Source organism: Cyprinodon variegatus, unplaced genomic scaffold, assembly GCF_000732505.1.
Source record: "Cyprinodon variegatus isolate N-32 unplaced genomic scaffold, C_variegatus-1.0 Scaffold122, whole genome shotgun sequence".
NCBI classification, from domain to species: Eukaryota; Metazoa; Chordata; class Actinopteri; order Cyprinodontiformes; family Cyprinodontidae; genus Cyprinodon; species Cyprinodon variegatus.
In genome coordinates, this window is record NW_015150575.1 from 77,157 (window position 1) to 103,853 (window position 26,697).

At 38.7% G+C, this 26,697-nt stretch overlaps 3 protein-coding genes across 4 annotated transcripts in view; 2 read left to right on the plus strand and 1 right to left on the minus strand.

The window, feature by feature from the left end:
- The window catches only part of homer2 (homer scaffolding protein 2), a 34,038-nt gene extending 25,429 nt beyond the window's left edge, over positions 1-8,609 (plus strand). Inside the window, exons 7-9 of one of the 2 annotated variants that reach the window (XM_015375626.1) lie at positions 439-549; positions 5,115-5,195; positions 6,865-8,607. In XM_015375626.1, the coding sequence (XP_015231112.1) occupies positions 439-549; positions 5,115-5,195; positions 6,865-7,053 (381 nt within the window). In that variant the 3' untranslated portion in view covers positions 7,054-8,607. Of the gene's footprint in view, positions 1-438; positions 550-5,114; positions 5,196-6,864 lie in introns of both variants that reach the window. The other variant, XM_015375627.1, reaches the window with a different exon arrangement.
- Positions 8,610-10,103: 1,494 nt separating this feature from the next.
- whamm (WAS protein homolog associated with actin, golgi membranes and microtubules) lies at positions 10,104-23,979 on the minus strand. Its single transcript, XM_015375650.1, has 11 exons — positions 23,398-23,979; positions 21,013-21,186; positions 20,729-20,879; positions 19,449-19,618; positions 17,021-17,231; positions 15,141-15,325; positions 13,883-13,969; positions 13,673-13,768; positions 12,912-13,323; positions 12,270-12,409; positions 10,104-11,150 (listed from the first exon to the last, which is right to left on the minus strand). The coding sequence occupies exons 1-11, from the start codon at positions 23,977-23,979 to the stop codon at positions 10,995-10,997; spliced, it is 2,364 nt and encodes a 787-aa protein (XP_015231136.1). The 3' UTR covers positions 10,104-10,994.
- Positions 23,980-24,681: 702 nt separating this feature from the next.
- fsd2 (fibronectin type III and SPRY domain containing 2) overlaps positions 24,682-26,697 on the plus strand; it is a 10,071-nt gene continuing 8,055 nt past the window's right edge. The window contains exons 1-3 of the mRNA XM_015375636.1: positions 24,682-24,721; positions 24,937-25,211; positions 25,479-25,574. Coding sequence (XP_015231122.1) covers positions 24,969-25,211; positions 25,479-25,574 — 339 coding nt within the window. The 5' untranslated portion in view covers positions 24,682-24,721; positions 24,937-24,968. The remainder of the gene's footprint in view (positions 24,722-24,936; positions 25,212-25,478; positions 25,575-26,697) is intronic.

Sequence of the window (26,697 nt, forward strand, 5' to 3'; positions counted from 1 at the left end):
AAAATAGACAACTGAATCACTCTCCGTCTCTAATAGATTACATTCTCATCAATAATGGTAATTATAATCCATTCAATAGGATGAGAGAATTGTTCATATAACTTCTATCCCTCACACAGGAGAAACGATTATTACTTAAGTCCCATACTTTTCATTAGCTGCTGTTTTCCCTGCAGCAATAATAGAATAATTGCTGTGTTTCTACAGCTGGGCACGCGTTGCAACCATGATGTTACTTATGTAACATACATTTTTACTTGATCATTAATCAGTTGTCAGCTTTCACTGTGACCCAGCTTGTCCCGTAGAGCTATAATCTGACACTGAGACTGAGATCATTGACAACTGCTTTCAGAAGTGGGTGTATGCTAGAAACCTTGGGTATACTCCCTGACTACATTTCTGCAGACAAAGGCTATTTTTTTCTTCTTTTTTCAGATTGCAGAACTTGAGGCCCAATGCAATGAGGCCAATCAGGAAAAGCAGAAAAACGCCCAGCTGGCCGTTCGAGTGAAGGAGCTAGAGGCAGAGCTGCAGGAGAAAGAGCAGGTGAGACTAAAGCACATCCATCTTAAACAGACTCGTTCTCCACAGTCGACGTCTCTCTAAGAGCTTATAAAAACAACAAGTGGTTTATTACCACTTAAAGCACTGTGATTTACTCCATCCTCTTGCATGAAGGCAATTACAGCTTTAAGGTTTTCTCTCCAACTTCCAGTTCTCTGAAGTTGCTGCAACTAATTCATTTATTTTTTTAACCTCTCAAGAGATTTTCATACTACTACATAAGAAACCACAGGTGGTGGTAATTTATTTTTTCTCCCGGCTGTATGTGGATTCTGTATAGGTAAACCTAGACCGTTTCACTGCCCCTTTGTCTCAACGCACACCTCTTACAGTTGGGCCAAAAAGTATTTAGTCAGCCACTGATTGTGCAAGTTCTCCTACTTAGAATAATTAGAGAGGTCTGTAATTTTCATCATAGGTACACTTCAACTATGAGAGACAAAATGATAAAAGTTTTTAAAAAGTATTTGGTAAATAACTAAATTTAAACTCAATACTTTGCCAATAAAGTTTATGTTACAAACATTTCCTGTAAGTCTTCATCAGTTTTGCACAAACTCTAGCTGGTATTTTGGCCCATTCCTCCATGCAGATCTCCTCTACAGCAGTGAGGTTTCAGGGCTGTCACTTGGCTACACAGACTTTCAACTCCCTCTACAAATTTATATGGGGTCGCGGTCTGGTGACTGGCTAGGCCATTGCAGGACCTTGAAATGCTTTTTACGGAGCCTCTCTTTCTTTGCCCGGGGTGGTGTGTTTGGGATCGTTGTCATGCTGGAAGATCCAGCCATGTTTCATCTTCAAGGCTCTCACTGATTGAAGGAGGTTTTGGCTTAAAATCTAAGGAAACATGACCCCAGCTCTGTTCATTCTTCCCTCAACACTGATTAGTTCTCTTATCCCCTTTCCAGAAAAAAGCCCCAAAGCATGATATTTCCTCCCCCATGCTTCACAGTAGGTATGGGGTTCTTGGGATGCAATTCTACATTCTTCCTCCAAACATAATGAGTTAGGTTTTTACCTAAAAGTTCTATTTTGGTTTCACCTGACCACATAACATTCTCCCAATCCTCTTCTGGATCCATATGCTCCCTGGCAAACTTCAGGTGGGCCTGGATATGTACTGGCTGAAGCAGGGGGACACGTCTGGGAATGCAGGATTTGAATCCCTCTCAGAGTAGTGTGTTACTTATGGTAGCCTTTGTTACTTTTTTTCAAGCTCTCTGCAGGTCATTCATCAGGTCCCTCCATGTAGTTCTTGGATTTCTGCTCACCATTCTCATGATCATTTTGACCCTACAGGATGAGATCTTGCATGGAGCCCCAGATCTAGGGAGATTATCAGTTGTCTTGTAAGGCTTCTATTTTCTTACAAATGGCTCCCACAGTTGATTTTTTTTCACACCAAGCTGCTTGCCTATTGTAGATTCACTCTTCCAAGCCTGGTGCAGGTCTATAATTTTCTTTCTGGTTTTTCGGACAGCTCTTTGGTCTTGGCCATGGTTGAGTTTGGAGTGTGACGGTTTGAAGCTTTGGACAGGTTTCTTTTATACAGATAACGGGTTAAAACAGGTGTCAATAATACAGGTAACCAGTGGAGGACAGAAGAGCTTCTTAAAGAAGAAGTTACAGGTCTGTGAGAACCAGAAATCTTGCTGGATTCTTTGTGACCAAATACTTATTTTCCACCATAATTTAAAAATAAATTCTTTAAAAATCCTACAATGTGGTTTCCTGGATTTTATTTTATTTTTCTCATTTTGTCTCTCATAGCTGAAGTGTACGTATGATGAAAATTACAGACCTCTCTAATTATTCTAAGTAGGAGAACTTGCACAATCAGTGGCTGACTAAATACTTTTTGGCCCCACTGTAGCTGTAACAGAAACCACAATTGCTATCATGTCAATGAGTGTTCGCTTTCAGAGTATAAATTTTTTAGTACCTTACTGAACTTGCTGGTGGCCCAATGTTCTCGATTAGTGCTTCTTACCATAGTTATTGCATGACACCCCGATCACTGCTCCTTTTTTTGATTTATCTTAACTCAGCTACTGTATTGCTAGTTTATATAAGCACAATTGGGTCTAAATATTAGGACTGATTTCTACAGGTAATTATACTGATGTTATGTATGAAAGTCAAAGATGTTAAAGCAAAGAAGAAGTTAACATTTCAATATTTTTTTGAATAATTTTAAAGTAATGCATTTATGAAAGGATGATAGAATTTGTTGCATTTAAAAAAAGAGGGTTTTGTTTTAACAGATGTCTTGATAGTTGTATTTTCAGCTCAAAGTGAAATTTAGAATATTTCTATTTAGAAAAAGAAATCCTGTCTTAAAATCTGTGGGGTTTTTTCATTATTGTATGCAGGCCAGTTAGTTATACTTCAGCTTGAACACCTAAATTCGGCCAATCATATATCAACAATCATCTGTCAATCAAATTTTTTCAGTCATAGCATCTTGATTCATATGTTGCAGCTAATATATGCAGCAGTTGAAATCGGAATCATTTACTTTCCCATTGAGTTCCGTCCCAGTGTTCACGGGGATGGACGTCTGTGTCTTCAGCAGGCGTAGAGCTAACAGAACTGGCAGCGTTGCGAGGCAAGGGCTCAAACATGTACGGCTGTAAGCCTTCTACACCAAATGAAGCTTCTGCCGCCCTGGCGTCCTCTTCCACAACAACTTCGTCCCCACTTTCCTCCTCTAAATAAAAAATGTATGATGGAGGAGACTCATCCATGACCTCCAACACAAAACTCTCCTCCTCTTGCATGTTTCCGCTGTCCATAACGTTCCTTGACAGTGTCGTTTCTAAGTCACCAATTTAGTGCTACTTGGTCCCAATGTAATTTCCCATTGGGAACCTACTAGCACTGAGTTGCTAACTGGATAACAAGATGTTTCTGATAAAACGGCCACAACCAAACTTGCTTGCCAACCTTCCACCACGACAATTGGCGAATTTCGGAAATGCAACCGTTTTAACAGCCGCTTCCCTACAACTTTAAATAATGAACTGCATCTACACAAGTGGTCTTCTAGCACATATCGCTATGGGAGATTTTCACTGTTGATAATGATTCACTAACCGACTTCAGCCTGCGTGTTTCATAAAGTCTTTACTTTTGCTCTTTGGATTTTTTTTTTTTTTTATAATACACTCATCTCTGAGACACAACCTGTCCCTTGTAAATGTAAGGACAGCTAGATATTCCCACCCTTGTTCATAATCATTTGAACAATTGAAGATGGTATTTTTTTTCCATACCCAAGACCAAACCAGACTTGTGGGAGTCTACAATTCCTTGCTTTTGGATTTCATTACCGATTTGTGCCTTGATGTTAGAAAAGAAAGCTTTGTGTTTGAGGAGCACCCTTACAGAAGTTTACAGAAACATGGCATCCTATTGACTCCCTGCAGTTCTTTAAAGTCAAAGCAGTCTGTCAGTATATAAACTGCTGACTTTAAAGAAAGTAATAAATCTTAAACAACTCTTGTTTTTCAGCCATTTAGCAAATGGAAGTAATTGTGTTCATCTTAACTGGACAAATGCATTAAGAGGGTTTATCTGATCCAATGTTAGACAGTGAGAACTAAGGTTGAGTCTTGTAATGCGTGTTATTTCAATTTTAACTTGCACTCGATAATATTAAACTCTTTAGATGGACTTTATTGATCTGGAACTGTAAGCTTCAGGCAATGGTGTAAATTTAGTTTAGTTTTTTGTATCGCTGCTATAATAATACTTGATACAATCAGGAACCATGTTGCCAGTAGAAACTCTCAAACTGACTCTGAGGTAAACTGTTTCTGTAAAGTACTAGTTTACTCCCCGGCAGCTGGAATATTATTAGAACATATACATCTTCCTTTTGACGGTGGGGAATCTCGCACACTGTCAGGAGGGAAAGTAGTTCAGATGCTCTGGCTTATTTTGAAAGATTACAAGTGAAATATGCAGCCCTCTGGGAGTGCCAGCATTTCTTCTCCACGCTATGTCGGCCATTATGTTCCAAACACTGACCCGGGGGCTCTGGAGAGAGAGGCTCGCTGTTTGCAGAGCACTGATGCAGCAGGCGGCCCACAGAGTCTCATCTGCCCAGTGACTCACCACCTTCTGTAGATGCACATTGTCACTACCTCCAATTAAAAACAAGCCAATGAATTATTTAGGGCCCTCTGCGGTGCTGACCTCTGTGCCTGTAAAACGGAAACTAAAAGGACAAAACTGCGGCAGGTTACTCCAAAGACTAGAGCTATCACTTCTGGTTAATGTATTTTGCATAAAGCAGATTGCTTTGAAATGGTAGAGGAATGTTATTTAGAACTCAAAACTATACTAGAATAGAACTGAAAAAAAAAGTTTTTGAATATTGGACGCAACTACTTTGATCTGAAACTACATTTCTGCATCTTTGATGAATGTATGTTTCAAAGCTTAGAGTTAATCATGTTAAAATATATTCACCTGAAATGCATTTTTTTTTCAACATTCTGAATAGCTTTTCTTTATCTTTTTTTTTTTTTTTCCTCCAGGAGTTGGAGAATTTAAGGAGGCAGGCAGAGATTATCCCTCAGTTGATGGGAGAGTGTGAGAGCATCACTGCAAAACTGAAGGTATGTTGAAAGCTCACAGTGACAATCCTGTTACCTTTCTTAGCCTCATGGTAAAGCTGAATAAACAGGTGAGCCTGGGGAGCGGTGCAGGCCTTGAACACATGAGAATGTGAGGCTGCATGCAGCCCTTTCAGAGGTAAAGAGTTTCTATTCATCATTCTCCTCAAGGGCTGGTGACACTACATTCCTATCAGATGTCTCACCAGCACACATTGTCGTTACTTCATTTGTTAATGAAGGTCTGCACCCAGCAGAGCACTGAATGGATTATGGCTTTTTGAAAAGCTTTTTTTAATAATTTTTTTAATTTAAAAGAGCTGCAATATTATCGGGATACTCTAGTTTTCTAGTGGAACAGCAGATAAAATGATTGGAGTGCTTCCAGAGGTTTTTATAAAGCTTTGATGATTAGTTCTTATAACACTTCAGGAGTTGCATGGGCTGTGCCTCTTAAACATATTAATCCTAAAACAATGCAGGTACATGAAGTCTTGAGAACAACGAGTTTTACTTTCAGTGAGACTTTCTGTGAAACTGGAAGAGCCAGGCTCACTGATGACAGCACAGGCTGCTGGTGCCAAGGCAGGCATGAGCCTGTTGATAGCTGAGCTTATTTCACCCCGCGCTGGCCGACCCACAGTCCAAACAATCAAGAATGCGGTGCCTTTCGTTCACAAAGTGGAGGAGAGTAAAACCAACAGTGGCATTCCTGTAGTTCCTGCAGCTCCAACATCACACAAACTTTACTGTTGGATTTCATTCTGCCCGCTGGATGGAGAATTGTGGCTGGAACTGTTCATCTAACCTGACAACATGCATAAACTTTGGGATTCCCAGATGTCATCTGTCTCTCAACTCTGGCAGTCTTAATTAACAAAAGAAATCGCTTGAGCTTATCAAAGTTATAATTATAAAGTGTCTTTCTATTGGGCTGCAGTTTGGAGCTCCTCTCTATTTAAAGATGACCTCCTCATGAGCAGATCAGGTTTCAGGAGTCAGCTGTAGGATGCAGTCATGCAGACGTCAGGCCCATTCGGCACCCTCTATTTTAATCTCCTCCCTTCAAAAGTATCTGTGGCATTGATGTGTTGCCCATTAGTCAGAGAAACATACTTGCACAACCATCCTTACACAGAAAACATGAGTCCTTCCTGATACTGTACTTTTCAGATAAAAGAAAATTGGCATTTCATTCATTTATTGCACTGAGGACTTCTGCACTTTTTTGTACATACCTACTGTGTCTTGGAAAGGTTTTAGGCAGCTTTCATGTTGTGTCAGGGTACAACTGTAAACTCTTGAGCAGCCAGACCGACACAAGTTTTCACATTTTTCACGTCTGGTCAGATGAGACGGAATTTCAACTTTGAAATGAATTCAGAACAATAAATGTGGAGGAAAACAACCCTGCACATCACTCTGCTTTACATGGTGGAGGCATCATCATACCATCTAACAAGTTTTCATTTATGATGCCAAAAATTCTGCAATCTGAAAAAAAAAAACACACAATAAAAAAGCTTTTGTCTGCAGAGAGGTATGTAGATTTCTGATACTGATTTAAATTATCAAAGAGAAATGTTCCCCAAGCAGGTTTAATCAATGGATCTTTCTGTCACATTTGGACTTTTCCTTCTCTAATCTAACCCCATTAACATCTGCCCTGCAGGCTGCAGAGTCAAAGAACAAGGAGCTGGAAGGGAAGGTGGAGGGTCTTCAGATGGACGTCAACGACAGTCGACAGAAACAGGGAAACATGAAGGGCGAGCTGAAGAAGTTCATGGATATCCTGGATGGAAAGCTGGATGAGCTGCACGAGTTCAGACAGGGACTCTCTAAGCTCGGTGTCGATAACTGAGAAAAGTGCTGCTGAGCTGAAAGGGCGAGAGGTCTGGCATGAAGGATTCAGTAAAATGTCTCTTGAGGACAAAAACTATGCGGCACCTACTCCCCCAAAGTGATGTCCTCTTTGAATTGATCATCTTTTAATAACACAACTTTATGGGGGGGGGGGATTGAGTTCTTGGCAGACTTTAAAAGAAGAAAGAAGGCCAGCAAGTCTAACAAAATGGTGACATTTTTTGGGTGCTGGCTTTGAAACTACTCTCACTTACACTGAGTTTACTCATCTGTTTCAGTGGGGGTAAAGCGGCTTTAAAAAGCTGGTGGTGGGTTCTTAGATTCTGTCCATCTCTCTGTTCTAAAGGCTGCAGAATGTCTCTATAAGCTGCATAAGGTGGGACTTCGAAGGGCTAAAATAAAAAGACAGCAGAATTAAACTAATAATTAGTGGTAAAAATGGTGCCCCTCCCCTTCAGATCTGAAGTCCTCTACAGACTGTCCTTGCTGCTGCCTCTTGTGTATCTCAGGTGTGTTAGAAGACAGTTTGTATACATTCAATTATATGCACATAAACATAATAAATGGCCGTGACACAAAGTGCCTCCAGGTAAGTTTAAATCTCCCTGGAAAGGAAAACAGGCCAACCAGTGACCACCCCCATAATGACATGATTATTTCTGTTATATAACATCAAGATAAGAAGTTCTCCCATTTAAACAAATGGATCATCCTGTCCTGAGTTGTTCGCTTGAAAAAGTATAGAAATGATCCTTAGAAGAGATTTCAGCAGGATCTTTATTGTAGAGATGCTTTATATTATATTTGCATAAAGAAGGAAAACTCAGGATCTTTCCTTCCAAATTGACAATAACCCATTATCCGCCATGGGTGTAGTGTTAAAAGAGCGTTTGTGTGCATTAGTGTGAACAGACCTGCACGTGTCCGATAAGTTCTTCCTGACGTTAGGTTTTTTTTTCATGGTGGTGGTTATTTAATTTGTATTTTTCCTGAATGAGGTTTATGGTGCTGCTTGACAGGTGAATAATGTGAAAGTGTACTTCACTGAAAACATTTGGTTGGAACAAGCCTTTTTTTTTGTTTCTGCTTAAAACGTCTTTGCTTTTAGTCTTGTATGTTTATTTTTGGTGCCTCTCTACAACTAGTATTTCCAGACCAGGCTAATAATGCTTGATCTGTTGTTCAGATGTAGGATAATGTGTAAAAGTTATACCAAACTCTGAGGATTTAAAGGTTTTCATAAGACTGTGTTGCAGCTGCTTTTGGGAAGTCAATTTTGAGACCATATGTTTGCAATCAAAGTAAAATATTTACCCAGTAATAATATTACACTGGACTATTTTTCATGACTCTTTAGATCTTGTCCTAACTCTGAGATATTTATCAAAGGGACTTTTTTTAAAGTGTTTTCCCTGTTTGTAACTCACCTGAATCATTATGATTCTTCCTGTTGAACCAATGCCTCTTGTGCACTTTTGTGATTCTTGTCCAATATTGTACCTAGAGAACTGAAACTGGTAAAGTCTAGTTTAATTACACTACTGAGTGAGTGTCTTTTTCTCCTGCTCTCCGGTGTGACGAGATGGGAGCTTTTAAATGTGTTTACGTGTGAAAGAAATGGCTAAATCCTCCTCAAATTAAAACAGTCCTTTTTTTTTTCCCTGGATGAGAAGTCCTCAGGAGGAGGAACACTCGGAGCAAAGGGCTGTCGAGGCTCTACCACCGCCTGTGTCCTCCTCTGTTGATTTACATGGAGCCAAACACGGTGCTAATCATAACGGAGACCTACATGTGCAAAGCAGCTGACATGTCTGTGTGGAGATGAGACCAAACACATTCTGGGGACTGACGGGGGAAGGGAAACACCTGAAACATCATCACAGTACTGCTGCAGTGAATCAGAGGACGTGTTGCCTTGGCAACTCAATCCTACTCAACTTTTTTTTTTTGTATATAAAAGTGGCACTCAGTGTAAAAATAATCAATATGCAGATAAACTATGAATTTTCTGTCAAGTCTTACCTATGCAAGAAACAGGGTTTTTTTTTTTTGTTTTACAACAAAACTGTTAACTAGTCCTATTTTTAAAAATAAATCCAGTTATTTTAATCAACAAATATAAACTAAACGATTCTGCAGTATTAAAAATACAATAGTTCAAACTGACACCTCAAGTTCTTATAACCGCATATATTAAGTGTGGCACAAATAAAGTGAATTTAGTGCAGCAGAACCTAATGAACTGGATCAATACGCCAGGCCTCATGAGAAACAGCTCGTTTCCATGATTTGCCTTGATGCAGACTGAACGTCAATTCCCTTTTTTGAAAAATGAGATGTTGGAATCTCAGAATGGTGTTTTTCTTTAGATAGCTCATCAAATCTGACTTAAATTGAAGTTGGAACAAACATTTTTACACCAAAACCTAATGCCAGTCCAGAGTTAAAGCAGCATTTCTCTCTTGTCTGCCGTTCGTCTCTGCGAGGCTCATTGTGTGACTGGTGGTGAGTGGGCGACTCGGTGAAACATCATTAAGACACTATGCCGCTCGGTAAATGTGTGAGAGACAGAAAAACCTAGCACTGCGGGCCATTACAACCAAGACTTGCTGTTACCATAGTAACAGGCTGAGGAATTTCACATTGATGCACAATTGGCTTGGTTTTGTCAGCAGTACCTGCTGTCTGGGTCCCTTGAGATGCGTGACCTGGTTGTTCCCCACAGAAAAAAAACCCACAGATCCCTCCCACCCCAGACTAAAGAGGATGAAAGGATCTCCACCAACAGCTGTTCTTTGACTTTTACACAGCTGAAAACAGCCACAGCTGTCTGGATGGAGAGCTCTCTATGACTCATTAAGGTGGGCGAAAAGTCTGCTGGAGCGCAGTCATCAGGGTTTACCTGCTCTTGCTTTGACACCTCTGTGGAGCACGTTTAAGCAGAGGGGATGTTGATCCAGGTACAGCGAGTCTGTGCAGATCAGGGGTCACAAGGAGCAAACACAACAGCAGATACCTCAGTCCAGCAAGCTTTGAATTAAAGCTAAATCTGCAAGGATTTATGTTCATTACATTTTTATTAAAACAGTAGTGCATATATGTTTTTCAGTGCAGTTATTACCAGCTCATTTAACAGGCTTTTTATTCACGCTGCACTCTTTAATGCTGTTTACCAGAAATCAATTCAGACCAAGGCTGAGAGGATAGGACGTTTCTTCATTTAACAGAATTCATTATAAAGTTATCTTGCACTCTTAGTCGATCGCTTCCTTTCTTTTGGCAACATGAGGAAAGAAATTGATTTATTTCTAGACAAGTTCTAACCAGTTACATTTCTGACAAGACAGGAGCTTCTAGTACAAACAACGCTGAAGGCTTTACCAGTATACACTGTAAACATCATTGCTTTTCAAAGCAAACAGCCACTGGGTTAAGTTAAGAAAATGAAGTCTTTATTACATTCAATAGGATAAGATTCTGAAATAAGAGAGGAATCAGTTTCTTGGTGCAGAACAGGCTTCCCCCATTGAGCAGCAGCCTAACAGAAGGCCTTCAGGCAGCTAGGATTCAATCATTAACTGATTTGGTTCTGACTCTGCTTTATAATACAGACCGTCCCATTTAGCCTTTCACTTTGAGACGTCTCCAAAACAGAAAAGGTTTTCAGAGGAGATTAAATCCTGATTCTGTCACTTGCTACTTAGTCGGATCAGAGCTGTTTTGGATCTCTTACATTTAAGTGCTACTTTATGACGACCGACGGGATTAGAGTTTGACAGCTCAGACAAACTAAAGCGTTTAAGTCGGAAGAAGGCGTAATCCTGTCCTCGTCAGAAGAAGCAGCATTTTTTAGGGGTTGGGGGGGGGGGATGAAAACTCAAGCTCTAGCTTTAACTGTGAAGGAAACAGAGCGGGGGGGGGGATCAACAGGCTCTGGTCTCAGCTGTCCCACTCTGTGTTCTGCGAGTCGTTGTCACCTTCGTCCTCATCGTCTGAGTCGGCTGCCACCTTCTTCATCCTCATCATGGCGGCTTTAATGCTGCGCTCCAGGTCATTGTCTGTGCCGCTCTGGACTTCTTCCCGTGTGGCGACCACCTTCAACACAAACAGTGACAATGTGGCCCAATCCTACACAACAATTATCAGTGCAAATCAAATCTACTATTTAACAGTTCAAGATGCTGATTCAGTTCATAAAAAACTGGAAACTAAAGTAAATGTTTCACTTTTTGAGTTGGGCTCATAATATTCATAATCCTTCTTATAGAGAATGATTTAAACCATATATATTGGTTATCAGCTGTTTTACAGCAGCAATATTTCTGTAGAGTCCTATAGTTTGCGTTAGCAAGGCTTTTGACTGATTGCCCTGATGAGTGTGCAGCCAAAATTACTATGATGTAAAACCTACATTTCTTACTGTTTTAACTACAAATGTTACAATTAAGAGCATTGCTCTTATTTTTGAAGGGTAAAGTAGCAACTGTTGCTATTATTGAGGGCCAACCTAGACACTTATTCTATGAATATATTTATGATAAACTAGAAATTTACGGTTTAGTCCTCTCTAATATTAGATATTGAAACTTAACTGAACTATAGCCACCATAGTGACAAGTAATAGTTTTCACTATGAAAATGATTATCTTTAGCAGAACAATCAAAAACGAGAAATGCCTTTTAGGTTTAGTCTGATAATTAAAATACAAGTTGCAATTCCTTAAAACACATCTGTTTTACAGACACTTAGCAAAGCACTTTAACTTTTGGAAATAAACACTTTGCTCCATCATGTTTGAGTAAAGCATGGATCATAAACCAAAGCAGTCATCTCTGATCACAATAATACCACCAATTATCATAAGATTTCAAGTGCATATATCAACCACACTTGTTAGTAAAAGCGAGATTCGACTAAATTGTTCAGTGATTTAGCTGAAATAGTCATTTCATATAGTTCTGCAACAGAACAGTCCCAGTTGTGAGATTTAATCTGGTAAACGATCTGAGAGTAAACCAAAAGCTGTTCCTAACCTGAGTGTTAAGGAAGTGTAAAATGTTTTTAAGGAAATACACACCATTCTGCATAGCTTTCCCCTTTGATTATTCCAACAATGCTTTCTAGGAAAGATAACAGCTAAGCTGTATAGCAATGTTTAACGCTGTCAGATTTGACTGACTTTGATTAATTATTGAGTTACTGAAGTTTCTAACCTTCTTCAATGTGACTCCCTGTCGGATGGCGGACAACAGATTGCTCCTCGCGTCCTGCCCAGAATTGGTCCTGGCATCCGGGACCTTTCTGAGTTTAATCTGCCCGCGTTGGAGGGAAGCCAACACTTCATCCATAGTTCCTGCAAAAAAAGAAATGCATGAATAGATAAAAGATACAAAAACAAAGTAAAATCTAGTACTGGAATGCATTCTTGGGCAACTTTGAATACCATTTTCTTCAGCTGTTAATAAAAAAAAAAAAAAGGCACAGAGATTTTAAAAATATTTTTAAAGGTGAGACTTCCAAATGGAGTCCTTTGATGAATCAAATAGTTTTAGAAAATAAGTAAAATAAGAAATCTGTGCTTGACTAGCTGAAGGTGTGCAAGAACAGGACAGCAACTGAGGTAAGAAGCCTCGTCTCTCCTCATGGGAAACATGGAGAATATAGGGCAGGACAGAATGTGCAAACACACACACCACACACACGCTTTCCTTAAAACAAACAACTGTGCCAGCAGTGGGGAGATGTTACATCACCTGCTCCATACCCACCGGCTTTTTCTCAAAGCTTTCTGTGCTTATATTTTCAATGCACGCTCCCCTTCAAAGTCTGAATTATGTGGTGTGCTTCAGTCTCACCTATATTCTGTTTGAGCGTGTTCTTGGCTGGAAATGGAGGCTCCTCTTTTTCACTGAGAGCCATCGGCATATCCTTAGGGGAAGGTGCAGCTTGGACAGGAAGAGGTGCTATAGCAGGAGGAGGCGGCGGTGGTGGAAGAGGTGGCGGTGGAGGTGGTGGTGGAGGAGGAGGTGCAGTGGGACAGGTTAATGTTGGCGGACGTGGTGTAGAGAATATCTGAACAGGGATATCTTTAGACTTCTGTTTTTTGGAGGTTTTGTTGCTCCTTGGTGCCGGACGGATGGAGGAAGGTTCTTCAGGAGAGGCAGAAGGTGAGAGGCTGATGATAGACAATGGCTGGGAGGGACAGGACACTTCAGAAGGAGACCTCCTGGACTGAGGAGTCTTCAGGATGTACTGACCCTGACGCTTCTAGAAGGAATATTACAATACTACAGTTAAAAATAATGAAAATGCACTGCAAACAAATGACAAATCATCTCTTTCTATGCCTCTCTGTTGCCTGGGGTTAAATTAATCCAGAGGAAAAGTGGTCATTTAAAAAACATAATAAAACTGAAGTAATGAACAATCTCTACAGTTCTCCATTATTATTGAAAATTATTTCTGTTATCCTAACTGACCAAATTCAAAATAAATGCTTTTTTTTGGTAAATATGGATTTACAATAGGTTTCAACAGAAGGCATGAGGAACCTACATACAGTTTTTTATCTTTTTAATAAAGGAGGATCTCCAGGAGAAAGAAGGCGGAGCCTGACCTCTCTAAAGGCTCGTAATCTGCTCAGGGTCTTCTCCCGCTCTTCGTCCACCCACTGCTTCCTCCTCTGCTCCTCCTCTTTCTTCTTCTCCCGTTTCTGCAGACGACAGAGGGAGACACTGAGAACTATTGAAGTAAAAAAAACTAAGTCCGCTACCTTGACGGCGTTTTGAGGGTTTGTGTGGGCTGTCTGGTTGCTGTGGTGACATACCAGGTGAACCTGATGATGCTGGCTGAAAAGGATGGAGCTCTGCTTGGCTGCTAGCTGCTTCTGCTCCTGGGCCTCCATGCACTGATCCTGAAGACACACACACACGATATCTAAAGCCACTTTATGTTTTATGTTCAAAATAATAGCAACCTAAAATTAAAAAGCATTTGGTTGAAACTATTTCGCTAAATAACAGTTATCCAGTTGTTGCAGTAAGAAAAGACCAGTTTGTAATTATTTAGGGATGGAATCAGCAACTCTTGTAAATGTTGGGAATTAGGCATTCCTGCCTGGTAAGCATAATAAAAAGAGACGTCCCAAACATTGCTCACATGAATGGCGTACTTTGATCAAAAAGGCAATTAGAGATAAGAACAGCAGAGGGAAAAGAACATTTCAGCGGGGAAGCATGGAGGAGGAAGAAATAATTCTTTGGGGAAGTTTTTTCTGCAAAGGAACAGGAGGATTCCACTGTGATGAGGATGGATGGAGCCACATGGGGAGAGACCTTAACCAACAACCTCAGAAAGAGCATTGAAGATGGGTTGCGGATTTGTTTTTCCGATGCGTCATGAAATAAAACGCTTGAAAACCAAGCAATTACATTTTTATTTTTTTAGATTTCTGTTTTAATTGAAGAGTACATATGATAAAATCTGAAAACTTTAAATGCTTTTCAAGAGGAAAAAAAAAAATGAAAAACACTTACACTGCAAACTAAATGAATCAAAGCATAGCTGAAGTGGAAAAGACTGAGCCTCAGATGGTTGAAAAAGGCCTATAAGCACTGTAAACATTAGAGGACAGCCGTGTGGAGCCAATCATTAGTATGATGCCCTTGCAATGTCACAATACTGGAAAATATGCGTAAAAACCATGATAGACATAGACTTAGCCTGAACTGCTAACAGTATGAATATTGCTTTGGGGTATGAAGGCCACAGAAGGTTCGTCACATAACTCTACACTATGAAGCATGGGGGCTCAGCCATCATGCAATGGGAAGGTCTACCTTGGTACACTTTGAGGGCTTTTGTTTGCAACCAGCTGTCATGGAAATAATTTCTACTTTAAATAACTTGAAGAAATCATGATGCATATAATGACTAAAAGCTGAAATCCATAATCCAAACCAACTGCTCTATCATCCAGATTAAAGGTTTGTATTTTTACTCTTAAGAAACGCTAAATGAAATTATTTTTCTGTTAAATTAACACACAGGTAGCAAAAAAAAAAAAAAAAAACTGAGTTCCACACCTTTTTGTTGCGTAGATAAGCCCTCCGAGCACAGATGTTTCCCCTCTTGGTCTCCAGGCTCTGCAGGCGTCTTCTAAGCTGACGAATTAGTGGAGTTTCAGCCTGTTGAAATGCTGTGTGGACCATGCTATGCAGCTCCTCTGGATCTTCACAGACATCGTAGTAAACCACCTCCTCCTTCAGCTCTGAAACAAACACACCTTCATACAACACCACTATATGCTACAGAATGACCAGTCTTTATAATGATATTAAAAATATCTCTCGCTCTGTCCCTTGTAAGGAAGTCCTTTCTATTAAATCCTCCATAAAATCAGACAATTTATTTAGCAAGATTCCGTTTTTTTTCTGACACATCTTTCATATGAATGTTCAAGGTCGCACAGGTGTTTCAGTTTAGAAAATCTGGAATCCATAGAGAGGGTAAAAATACAGGTGGACAAACACAGCGTGTTAATACTGCACACACATCTTAGACGCAAACAACCCCATGTCCCTAAAGGAGCAATTAGAGCAATATTTATATAAACATAGTCAACCAATTCCCCAGAGTGACCCCATAATCAAAGAGCCTTTTCAATGTTTATGTGAAATCTACATATGTATAACATGATTTAAATTCAGGTTTCTAAAAAAAAAAGAAAAAAAAAGAAGAAAGTAGCCAGATTTTTCTGCAGCTTTAATATGCAAGTCTGGAGATTTTAGTGCAAAAATAAGCACTTCTGTTTTCTTATCTGCATGTTAAAAAAATACTGGAAATAAAGTATGCAGAAGTTGGTTTCTTATAGGAACCAATTTAGACTTCATTTCCAAATGTAAATCATTTTAACTTGTCTAAGCTAGATTATTTATTGAATATCACTTTTTTAAATTACAGTGTTTGATCTGTGATGCATTTTTTTTCTGCAAAGAAACAAAATTTAGTTTATAGTTAATTTTTTTTAATCTAAGATCTAGAAAACATGAACAATTTAAGCTACTTCTTTGTTTCCAAAATAGTTTTGGATACAGCAAAGACAAAGATTAGCCATTTAAATCTGAACCACTTCTAAATGTTCTTTCATAGTATTTAAGGATTAAAACAGCATGACAAGGAATTAAGTCTGTAAACTCACAAGGTTCACACTAAACAGTTACTATAAATGTTAAAAGGCTGTATAAATATAAAGGAATATCGTTATAAGTGGTAAAGGGACACAGTGCTAGTGACCTGACCCTGACCTGCTTGAAAGTAATCCTACCCTGAACTCAGTTAAAGGTTTTGCTACCACTAGTGGAACTAACTGGACATCAAGTGTTCACAAAAACTGGCAAAGTGTGTTTTACATGGAGAGAGGAATGTTTTCACCACTGTTCTTAGAATAATTGTTTCATTTAGCTACATTAGTGGGGTTTCCAATGTGAGAAGTTTGGTTAAGGTCATGCTACAGCATCTTAATATCTTTATATATCTTAATATCTCTTGTGGACTTTGGATCATTGTTGTTGCACCTAATCAGTGGACTTCAGTCATACATTAGTAGCTGAATAATTTCCCTTTAGGATCTACTAAAGGGAATTCCTGGTTTCAGTATTTAAAGCGAATCATTCAGTTCCTGAAATTCAAACTAAGTCCCAACCCATCGTGCTACCACTGATGCCTTAGATTTACATCAGATCTTAATAGGATGTGCATTGCAGCTTATGGCTTACCGAGGACAGCAAACACTTTTTTAAATATCTAAAAAATGTAAGTGTGAACAAAATACAAAAAAAGAGGAAAACATAAAACCAGAAAATATTTTTAGAGCCTGCGCTAGTTCACTTAGAGATTTTTTCTGCAAATGTACTTCTCTCTTATTCAGATTGCTGCGTGTCCATTCTATAAAAATCTTACATACCTTTAATCTGCCGACGCAGAGTGTCTATCTGAGCCACTAGCAGCTGCTCCTCATTTTTCAGGATCTCAAACTTGGCATCATACAGTTCTAGTTGGGTTTCATAGAACTGCAGCTCCAGCTGGTCCACGGTGTCGTGTTTATGATTGTCCTCGAGATCTGCAGATCTCTGGTCAGCTCTCTGGTTCTGGACTCTTCCTGATAAATTCTCCAGCTGCAGAAAAAAAAAAAAGAAACAAGACAAGCTTGTTAAATCACCTCTAAAACCTGGGTCACAATTGGCTTTATAGTTTTATAGCCTGGTTAGCCAGGTCCCCGGTCTAAAACAAAATTACCCAAAATGCAACAGCACTTTCCTGTAAACAGAAAGAGGTTTTATGATGCCCTGTATTATGCCCCAAATGAGGTTGAGTCAAATGTTTTGTTTGCTTTATTGGAAGCTTTTATCAACTTTTTATCTTTACTTGCTCTTATTTTGCGTCTATTTTAGTGTTTAATTCATGTATGGCACTTTCAAGAGTTTTTGCATTGAATTGTGCTATACTAATAATCTTACCTTGCCAGTGGGGAGTGGCGGTGTACTGTCAGATGAGCATACCCATAGCCAAAACCCATTTATCCATTTAGTTTTGTATGAAAAACACACTTTAAACTACCTCAACAGGCGTGTATTCCTTTAGTCATGTACAAAAAAAGTATTTAATTACTTACTTATTGGTATTTTTTGAAGCGTATGGTGATCTGATGTTGAATTGTTTTTTCCGGACATGACTAAAGGGATATACGCCCATTGAGGTAGTTCAAAGTTTATTTTTTGTAGAAAGTTAAAGGGATAAACGCATATCTGATGTCTTACACATGCATATTGACTATAGGTATGTTGGTCTGACAGAACAGCAGCCTAGTGGTTAGAGGATAGAGCTTGGAATCTGGGTCTCTGAGCAAAAACCTTTAAAGGAATAGTACACCCAAAACATGATTAGCCTTCATTTTCTACTCACCCCCATGCTGAACAACACTCTGGAGTACTTTTTTGATATCTCAAATGCATCTGGAGATCTGGGAGGCTTCTTGCTGTCTGCTGACATTCAAATAATGGAGGTCTATGGTGACCGAGACAGAAAGGTCCATAAAAGTCCACAAAAAACGTGTCAATATTCCTCCATACTGCTCGTCCAATGTATTCCAAGTGTCCTGAGTGGGTAGCATCCAGAATTTACCCGAAACGAAGTCATTTAGAATGTTTTTAGAGCATAAACAGTAGTGTATAGGATTTCCTAAAAGCGCGCGCCTGCGAGTTCACGAGCCTACGGAAACTGCGGTAGACCAAGCCAGATGAAAGTGCGCATCTATTCCTTTAACCCCGCACTGCTCCCCCAGACGCTGCAAATGGCAGCCCACTGCATCCGCAAGGGAATAGGTTAAATGCGGAGTGTTCATGTCATTGCGCTGTACTTGTTACAGTGTAATGACAAAAAAACGCCGAAAAAAGAAAAAAAAAAATATTATACCCCAAATGAGCTCAATGTCATTAACATTTCAACACCTGGCTGCTGTGATAGCTTTCTTCTTTCAGAAAAGTGTTGTTGTTGTTTTTTTTACATGCATTCATAGATATCTGATTGGGTCTAATCCTTTCCCCTGACTGTTAGTCCCACCTTTGAAATCAAGTGCCACCAGCTCCTTTCCTGACCGATTTGCCCCTTATGGCTTTATAAATTACTTCCTGGTTAAACCCATGTGCATGCTGGGTTCAATTGGTCAAATAGGGTAATCCAGTACAGACATACACATAACAACACATTAAATGTAAAAATGTGTCACGGTGTGACATTTGCAGGCATACCGCTGCATTCATCAGAGTCATGGTGCCACAAACACAAAATCCTGCATAGGTGCAGCTCACTGATCTCATTAGAAAGACTCCTGTTGATTTCACCATGCTGAGCCACTTCCTGCATCCATTAAATATCCGGACTATTTAACAAGCTTAATCAGATGAATTATTCAGGTGAAGATGCTGTTTCACAACCAAAAAAAGGAAAAAAAAATGCTCTAATGCACATTTTGATAGGTTATAAGTACAAGTGAACCTGCTGTAGTTTTTCCCTACATCCAGTGATTCTAACAGGAAAATTGTTCCACACCATTTAGTCACACAACACATTGTTAATATGCAGACACACAGACACACTCACTTGTTCATGCATGCGAGCAGGTTTTCAGTTTTCAGAGAGGGTTTTATAAATAGATCAAAGAACCTCTGCAGCCAGAGATTCACATCCATTCAGAGTAGAATACCCCAAAAAAAAACAAAACTCTAAATTGCTTCAGATTTCCAAAGGCTCACATCTATTTCTAGCACCAAGAATTAAGTGTGAAATGTTTTCACCGATTACAGGAGCCCCATGAAAGCTGCTGAAAGACATACCCTCTGTTTGATGGTATCCTTCTTGCGGCTAAGGCACATCTCTGCTGCTCGCATGTGCTGCAAGGTCTCTTTAGCTAAAAGGAAACGTAGTTTCTCTAGTCTGGGAGCTGCAGACGCCCAGGCAGCAGGTCCAAAACGCTTCTTATCCTCCTCCATCTGTTTGACCATACCTGGACATCAACACAAGAACTGTGTCAAAAGGCTAGATCTCACAAAAACATTAAGAAATTTTGTAAACAAACCACTAAAAAAACTAAAATAAATAAAGTTTGACCCAGAAAATCGAAAATACTTATGTTGGAGGTGTGTGTTTTCTCAGATCTGATAGCAAAATCTCAGCTAACATATGTGGGGTTTTCAAGGTCACAATGTGAAAACAGATCTACCGGTATCCTTATACTGTAACTCTTCCAAAATTAGCAGCAATGAGGGCAGAGAATATTAAATTCTGACATTATTTATTTCATATGTTATTCCATTAAACCAGAGTTTTACTGAACTGACAGAAAACAGAACGTGGTGTTTTTCCAGCCTAAATGTCAAACTGTTCCACAAACCGATCTGTATGCAGCACAGAGTAGGAGAGCTGGAAAAAAAAAGCTTCTGAAGTCATCTTTTCCAAAACAGCAAAAACCGATTAGAATAGAATCTCCAAACCTATAAAACTAAAATCTCATATCCTTTTTTTTGTTTGTTTGTTTCTTACCTGAGTGTAAACCCTTTTGCAGGACAGTTTCAAAAAGTTCAGATTTCTACCAAAGACTAAGCATGGAAGATTATTTGATTATATTAAAGGTATAGTGGTGGCTGTTCTTTTTCCAGGTGGATCATTAAAATAAGTGGTCCTCTTAGTTGTCAATCATTTTGGTGATATGTTTACATAAAGCCATCCTGCGTGCTCGTCTCCATTCTCACTTACTGGTGGGGAGTCTGACATTGTGAAGACATTCTAATCTTCTTTTGGAAAGTAAGCTTGTATGAGAGATGCAAACGAGGAGAAATGGGCCTGTGCACACTCTTGCATGCATTTCATAGGCGTTCCCTCTCGGGAGTGGGTATAGGGTTGTGCATGTGCATTTTTATTTTTTAAAAAGAGAGGGCGGGTCTTTTCTAAAATTCACTGAAATCCTCCAATATACTTTTAATGAAAGCTTCTCTCATATTACAAAAAAAATTCTTAGAAGAAAGGAGGACTTGTTGTAATATATTACCAAGCCTGCCTCCAAATTAGACTAATGACTAGATCCTTACAAATAACGTATGCAACCAAAAACTTGTACCAGCCAGAGCCTTTGAAGTCTGTGCAAAGTAGGTGACAGTGATGCTCTGAATGGAGGCAACTGCATCCTCTGCTTTCATTCTCCACTCCTCCGCCTCCTTCTCCAGTGCAGTAATTCTCTTGGGACCCAATTCCTCAAATTCCAAAGACTTCTGCAAAGACACACAGAGGCACAGATCATCACTTTATAGTTCTGATAAAGGGAAATTTGATGTTAAAGAATGGATTTTTTTAGCTACTTTACACTGATTTCGCTTCATGTCTATCTTAAAACCAGACAGTTACCAGAATCTCCATCTTGTAAAGGCAGGCTAGTTCTCTCATGTCTCTGAAAGGCTGCAACAGGTACTGGAAGAAGCTGGTGGCAACAGTCACCACATCCTGATAGGCCTCATCTTCCTTCTCATAGATACTCAGCAGCGCTACCATCCCATTAGTAGAACTGTGACTCTGCAGCATCTGGTAAAAAACAAACAAAACAAAGATAAAGACACATTCACATTGGTTGATTCTCAGCCTATCTGGCCTATGAATGACCCTGTATGACTTCTCATACCTCAGATCAGAGAGAAAATCTTTGGTGGAGGCTGTTTGTTGTGCTTCAATCGATATCACACACACAGTGGGTGCAGGTCCTTTCAAACAGGATGCGGGAGGCTTAAAGTTATAGCCTTTCAAAGCTATGTAAGGGTGGTTAAATATAGCTAATAAATCAATTCAATTGATTGAGTGAAACCTGTGAACAAATATTTATGTAGGCGCAGGTTTCATAAATCCAGACAGATGGAAAAGTCTGTCAATGTCTGACTGAGATGCTGCTGAAGCTTTTTAAGAGGACTGTGATAAAGATTCTGTTGTAAAAAGGACGCAATTATTCTGGTTGTATATAAAAAATTGATAAAATACAGAAAGCCCATTTACTGATTTGCTTTTATAAATGAATTAATGTTATGTTTTTTGGACAAGAATTTTAAAATGGAAGCAAAAACAAAAGACTAATCATATCTACACAACAGATAAAAGGCAAAGTAAACAAACAGATATATATCTGCCCTTAGTTGTTGCAATCACAGTCGCCGTCTAGAAAGCCATTTTCCCCCCTCATGCTCCTTTAAACAGCCGTCTATGTTAAATCACTCAAGGATCAGATGTGAGTGCCTGTTTTCCAAGTCCATCTCTCTCAACAGAGATCTGCTCTCTGAAATGCTAATTATAGAACTTACACCTTGTTCCCTTTAGAGCATTTAGCACTGTAGATCTTTTACTATGTTTGTTTTATCTCTAATGAAAATAAATCCACACCTCACTGAATATAGAGGCAGTCATTCACTTCTTCTTATCATTTCTAACTAGTTTACTAAGTTTTGTAAAACCAAATTTTCACTTTGACATTGAGAACTACTTTCTTTTAAATTCTGGTTCAAAATTTGAAATTATATCAGGCATAATTTCAAGAACAAAAACAATTAAAGGATCAAATATCCAAACAGGCTGATTACTTTTTATAGTGATTGCAAAAAAAAAAAGGCATGCTGACACACAAACATGTGCTTTTAATAAGTGTAGCACCTAACGAAGAATAATATATCAGACTATTAGTGTGGAGAAAATTGCATTTAGTCTAGTGTTTCAATCGTGTTTATGATCCCTCTCATTCATCAGCTTAAACAACCAACCTCTATGGTGTCCATTTTCTTTTAGTTAACATTTTTACTCAGTCTTTGAAAGCAGGAAAGATCATTCTAATCCTGATCTTAGATCTTTCCACCGCCACTGTGGGGCGCTCTTTATACAGGCAACTGTTTTGCCTGAGAAAACACAGCAAAGTAAACTAAATGTATAAAGTAATACTTATTCTAAAATAACATTTTCCATTAATAAGGCAAAACAACTCAAACATTGTAAAGGCATATATTTCATTTTTACAGTATTAAAGCCAAAGTGTGGAAATAATTTGACAGATTAACAAATATGTTGTTTGGGGATGGAAACAAGCAAAAATATAAACTATTTATTCAGGTCTTTATGCCTATTCAGAATTTTTTATTTTTTTTTACATGTACTACTTGCATTGTAACAAGAGATAGCCCGATACATCAGCCAGCTGATATTTTAAGCTGATATTTACATTTTCTGCCCATTAAGGATATGAGATTAATACTTCCATTAATACTTGCAGTTCTGTTCCTTTCACTTGTCATCCTTTCTTAATGTTTTCTTTGATTTGTTGATCATATTTTCTTCTTTTTATTGAAATTGAGACTTGTGTAATATTTATGTTATGAAAGCTAAGATTTTCACAAAACAATATCTGAAGAAAAACTTCTCAAGTGGTTAAGGAAAGCTCTACATTTAGCATATGGAAAGCAGAAAGATGAGGGAATTATTTGCTAAAAGCTGAACAATAATAGGAGATTCAGGAACAAAAACAAAATTAGAAAAGCAGGTCTTGATGATAGAAAACAGCTGTTTCAGAAAATAGATGCTTAAATATTGGTTACTACTGTTTTTCTCTTCTATATGGAAAGGTAGATCAGAAAATCTAGTAGAATCAAGTAGAAAATCTCTTTATTGTCCCACAATGGGGAAATTGTGGGACAATAAAGGATGATTTAATGATAATCTGTGACTGATCTGCACAGATATGACAGCAGTAGCCCCCCTCCTCACCTCCTTCAGGTGAGTTTTGGCTCTTGACATCTCCTCCTGCATGCTCTTCTTTTTAAACTCCTGCAGGTTTTCAAAGTACTCATCAACGTCCCGCTCATCCTGGGTAAATAAAGTTTCCAGGACGATTTTTCTCCCGCAGAGGTCAATGGCTGTGCTGAAGTATTTCTCCAGTTTCCTGCACGGCGCGTCAAAGTCTCTGCGTTCGTCATCCTCTGCACCGGATTTCCGATTCAACAGCAGCAAATCCCAAATGTTACTTTCTTCAAAGTCGGACAAATCCGGGAAGCAGCCCCCCAGGACGTCCGCCACGCATGTGAACTGTTGGTGGACGTGTTTTAGGTCGTTTACGGAGAACAGTCCTGCCCAGCTCATCTGGGGGTCTTCGCCAGCCGAGGGCAGCTCAGCCTTACGTTTCTGTCGCTGTAACGTCCGGTTGTGGCAGGTTACTGCGAACTTCGACTCGATAACGTTCCACTGAACGATGAAACCCAACTTAAAGGGCTCGTGTTCTTCAAAAATATTACTTTTAACGGCCACCCATCCTTCCAAGCTGTCCAGACGCTCAAACTCTACGCTGTCCATGTTAAAAACAGGACTTTCGCTATGGCCCCGGTGACGCTGCTAGCTCTGTTTACAACGTCCGCCATTTGTCTGACGGATGATGGCTTCACGTATCACATAAAAGCTCGGAAATTATGAAAGCACATATGATCAGGACTTAAACAATGAAAAATTATTTTGAGCAAACTCATTACTGTCATATGTCATTAAAATATGTACGAGACATATGAAAGGAAGAAAAAAAAATACACAAAATATGTGTCATTAATTAGTAGGCGTAATAAATAGACTAGGGCATATACAGGTAAAACTGTAATAAAACTTAAATGGACGGATTTAAGACCAATATTAAAGATGAAATAGTGCTAACTCGACACACAGTTAACAAGCAGTTTAATATCTAGATGAAAATCAAATAAAATATTTATTTTGGGATATTAAGGCAAATTCCCGAGGTTTCACGAACGTCCCACAGTATCCTGATTTGAGTTCAACTTTAACCTTTGAATCACATGTTTGGGGATTTCCATATTAAATAATATTTTAAAATTAGTCTTGGTGATTTTTATTGTCATTGTTAACATTTTGTTTCTTTCCCTGCCATGTTAGTCTTATATTCGTTTTAATATATATTCATATAACACATATTCCCTGTAGATGTCTGAAATAGCTGTGTCACATGAGCAGTGTGAGCTCCATCTATTTTAGTCACAGCTTCAGGGTTGGACCTCTCACAAAGTTTGCTTGTCAGGCATCAACACAGGTCAGGATTTGTTATTATCGTATTGAGTCATTCCGGTTATTCTTTTGTTAATTGTTCAATAATTTTCCAATTCAACTTATTTATTCATACACAAGCAAGTCACTAAAAACTACAAAATGCTGTACTGTTTTTAAAAGTTGGTTATAGATCTACATGTTAATATTATTTAGAAGATGATCTAAATTAATCTTATATGCATAATCTATCATTTCCAGATTGCCATCATCCACTTGGGACCTGTGTTCTTATGGACCTGACTGGGGGCAGACTGAATGTGATTGCTGAAGAAGGCGAGCAGCAGGACTTCAGCAGACAATCGAGCACCATGGAGGCATACCGTGCTGTTCCAGAGCCTGGAGAAAGAACCTTTCAGAGGTTCTCAGTCAACACCAATGAATCGTTGCGTTTTGAGCCATGTGAAGACAGCTGCCCGTCCCCCACTGGGGCAGAAGACGGACATGATGATGTGTTTGACAAAGGAGAATATGAGGTGGGGGCATTAACACTAAAGGAGTAAAATCTGTTTAATGATTTTCAATAAACTGCTTTAAAATGTTTTTTTTCTGCAGATAACAGACAAAAACTCTAACAGATGTTAAAATTTGAGAGATAGTAACAGTAAAATACACTTTTATTAGACATGCAGAAATGATTAAACTATTTGATCATTGATTCAACTCTATTTGTTATTTTCTCATTTCTATAAAGTACGTTGTAGTTTTGAAAGGATTGAATCCTGACTTTCACTTGCTTTTAGGATGAGATCATCTCCATCAGAAATCAGCTGCAGGGTAAGGTCACTGAAATGGAGAACTTTGCCGGTCATTTGGAGGAAATCTTTCTCACAGTGGAGGTAAAAACTCTAGTGGTTTTCTTTATTAATTAAATAACACAATATATATGTGGAATTTGGTACTCATCTTTCTTTAGTTAAGTCTACATACAAACACTTATTATTCACAATGTGAAAGGGCTATAGTGCTCAAACAATTGTTGTAAACTTTACTGTGTTTGAATTTCATTCCTGTAACCTACAGTTTTCAGTTAATAGAATGGAATAGTATAGAACAGAATTAATGACAGAGTTAAAAAATAAAATGTTTTTACAATATAAATACTGTGCTTCTGGAGAATAAATAATCAACAACACATAGTGTATGAAACTAAACGTATCCTCCCATAAGATTTGGTTAATTATTCTTTGTAAGTTGGAAATTAAAATGCCTTCTTAAGTAAAAACTCAAATTAAAACCTTCAGCTCTAGTATTTTAAATATATTATTTGCCTGGAAGTTAGTAAGGAATCGAACTACAGAATAAAATCCTATTATAAACCTGTATTTTTAAAACTGGAGCTCCACTGAATAACTCCCTTATAATCACATTTAAACTTCGACCTAAAATCGAAGGGTTGGCACCTCACCTTCATTTCCTACCGATGGTGGAGAGGTCCCGGTGGCGACCTGAATGAAGTTGGCCCCCCCACCTTCTACAAATCAGACAAAATTAGTGTCAAACGTTTGTGCTATGTTTGTGCTGGTTTGTGCAGCAAAAATGTTTGTGCCGCTATCGTTTTAAAGATATAAAGAAATATTTCTAGAGGTCATTAAAGGTCAACCTTTACTTTTATCAACCTTTACTTTTATCAATCAAAAAGCAAAAAATTACTTTTTGATTGATAAAAGTTTAAGTTTTTAAATTAAAAATTTAATTCAATTCAGTTTAATTTCCATGTACCCATTACTAGAGCACTGTGGGCCAGAGGTGTCAACACTAAAACAAAAGCTGCAACACAATTACAAAAGCCGCAACACAAATACAAATGCTGCAACACAATTACAAAAGCCGCAACACAAATACAAAAGCCGCAACACAATTAAAAAAGCCGCAACACAAATACAAATGCTGCAACACAATTACAAAAGCCGCAACACAAATACAAATGCTGCAACACAATTACAAAAGCCGCAACACAAA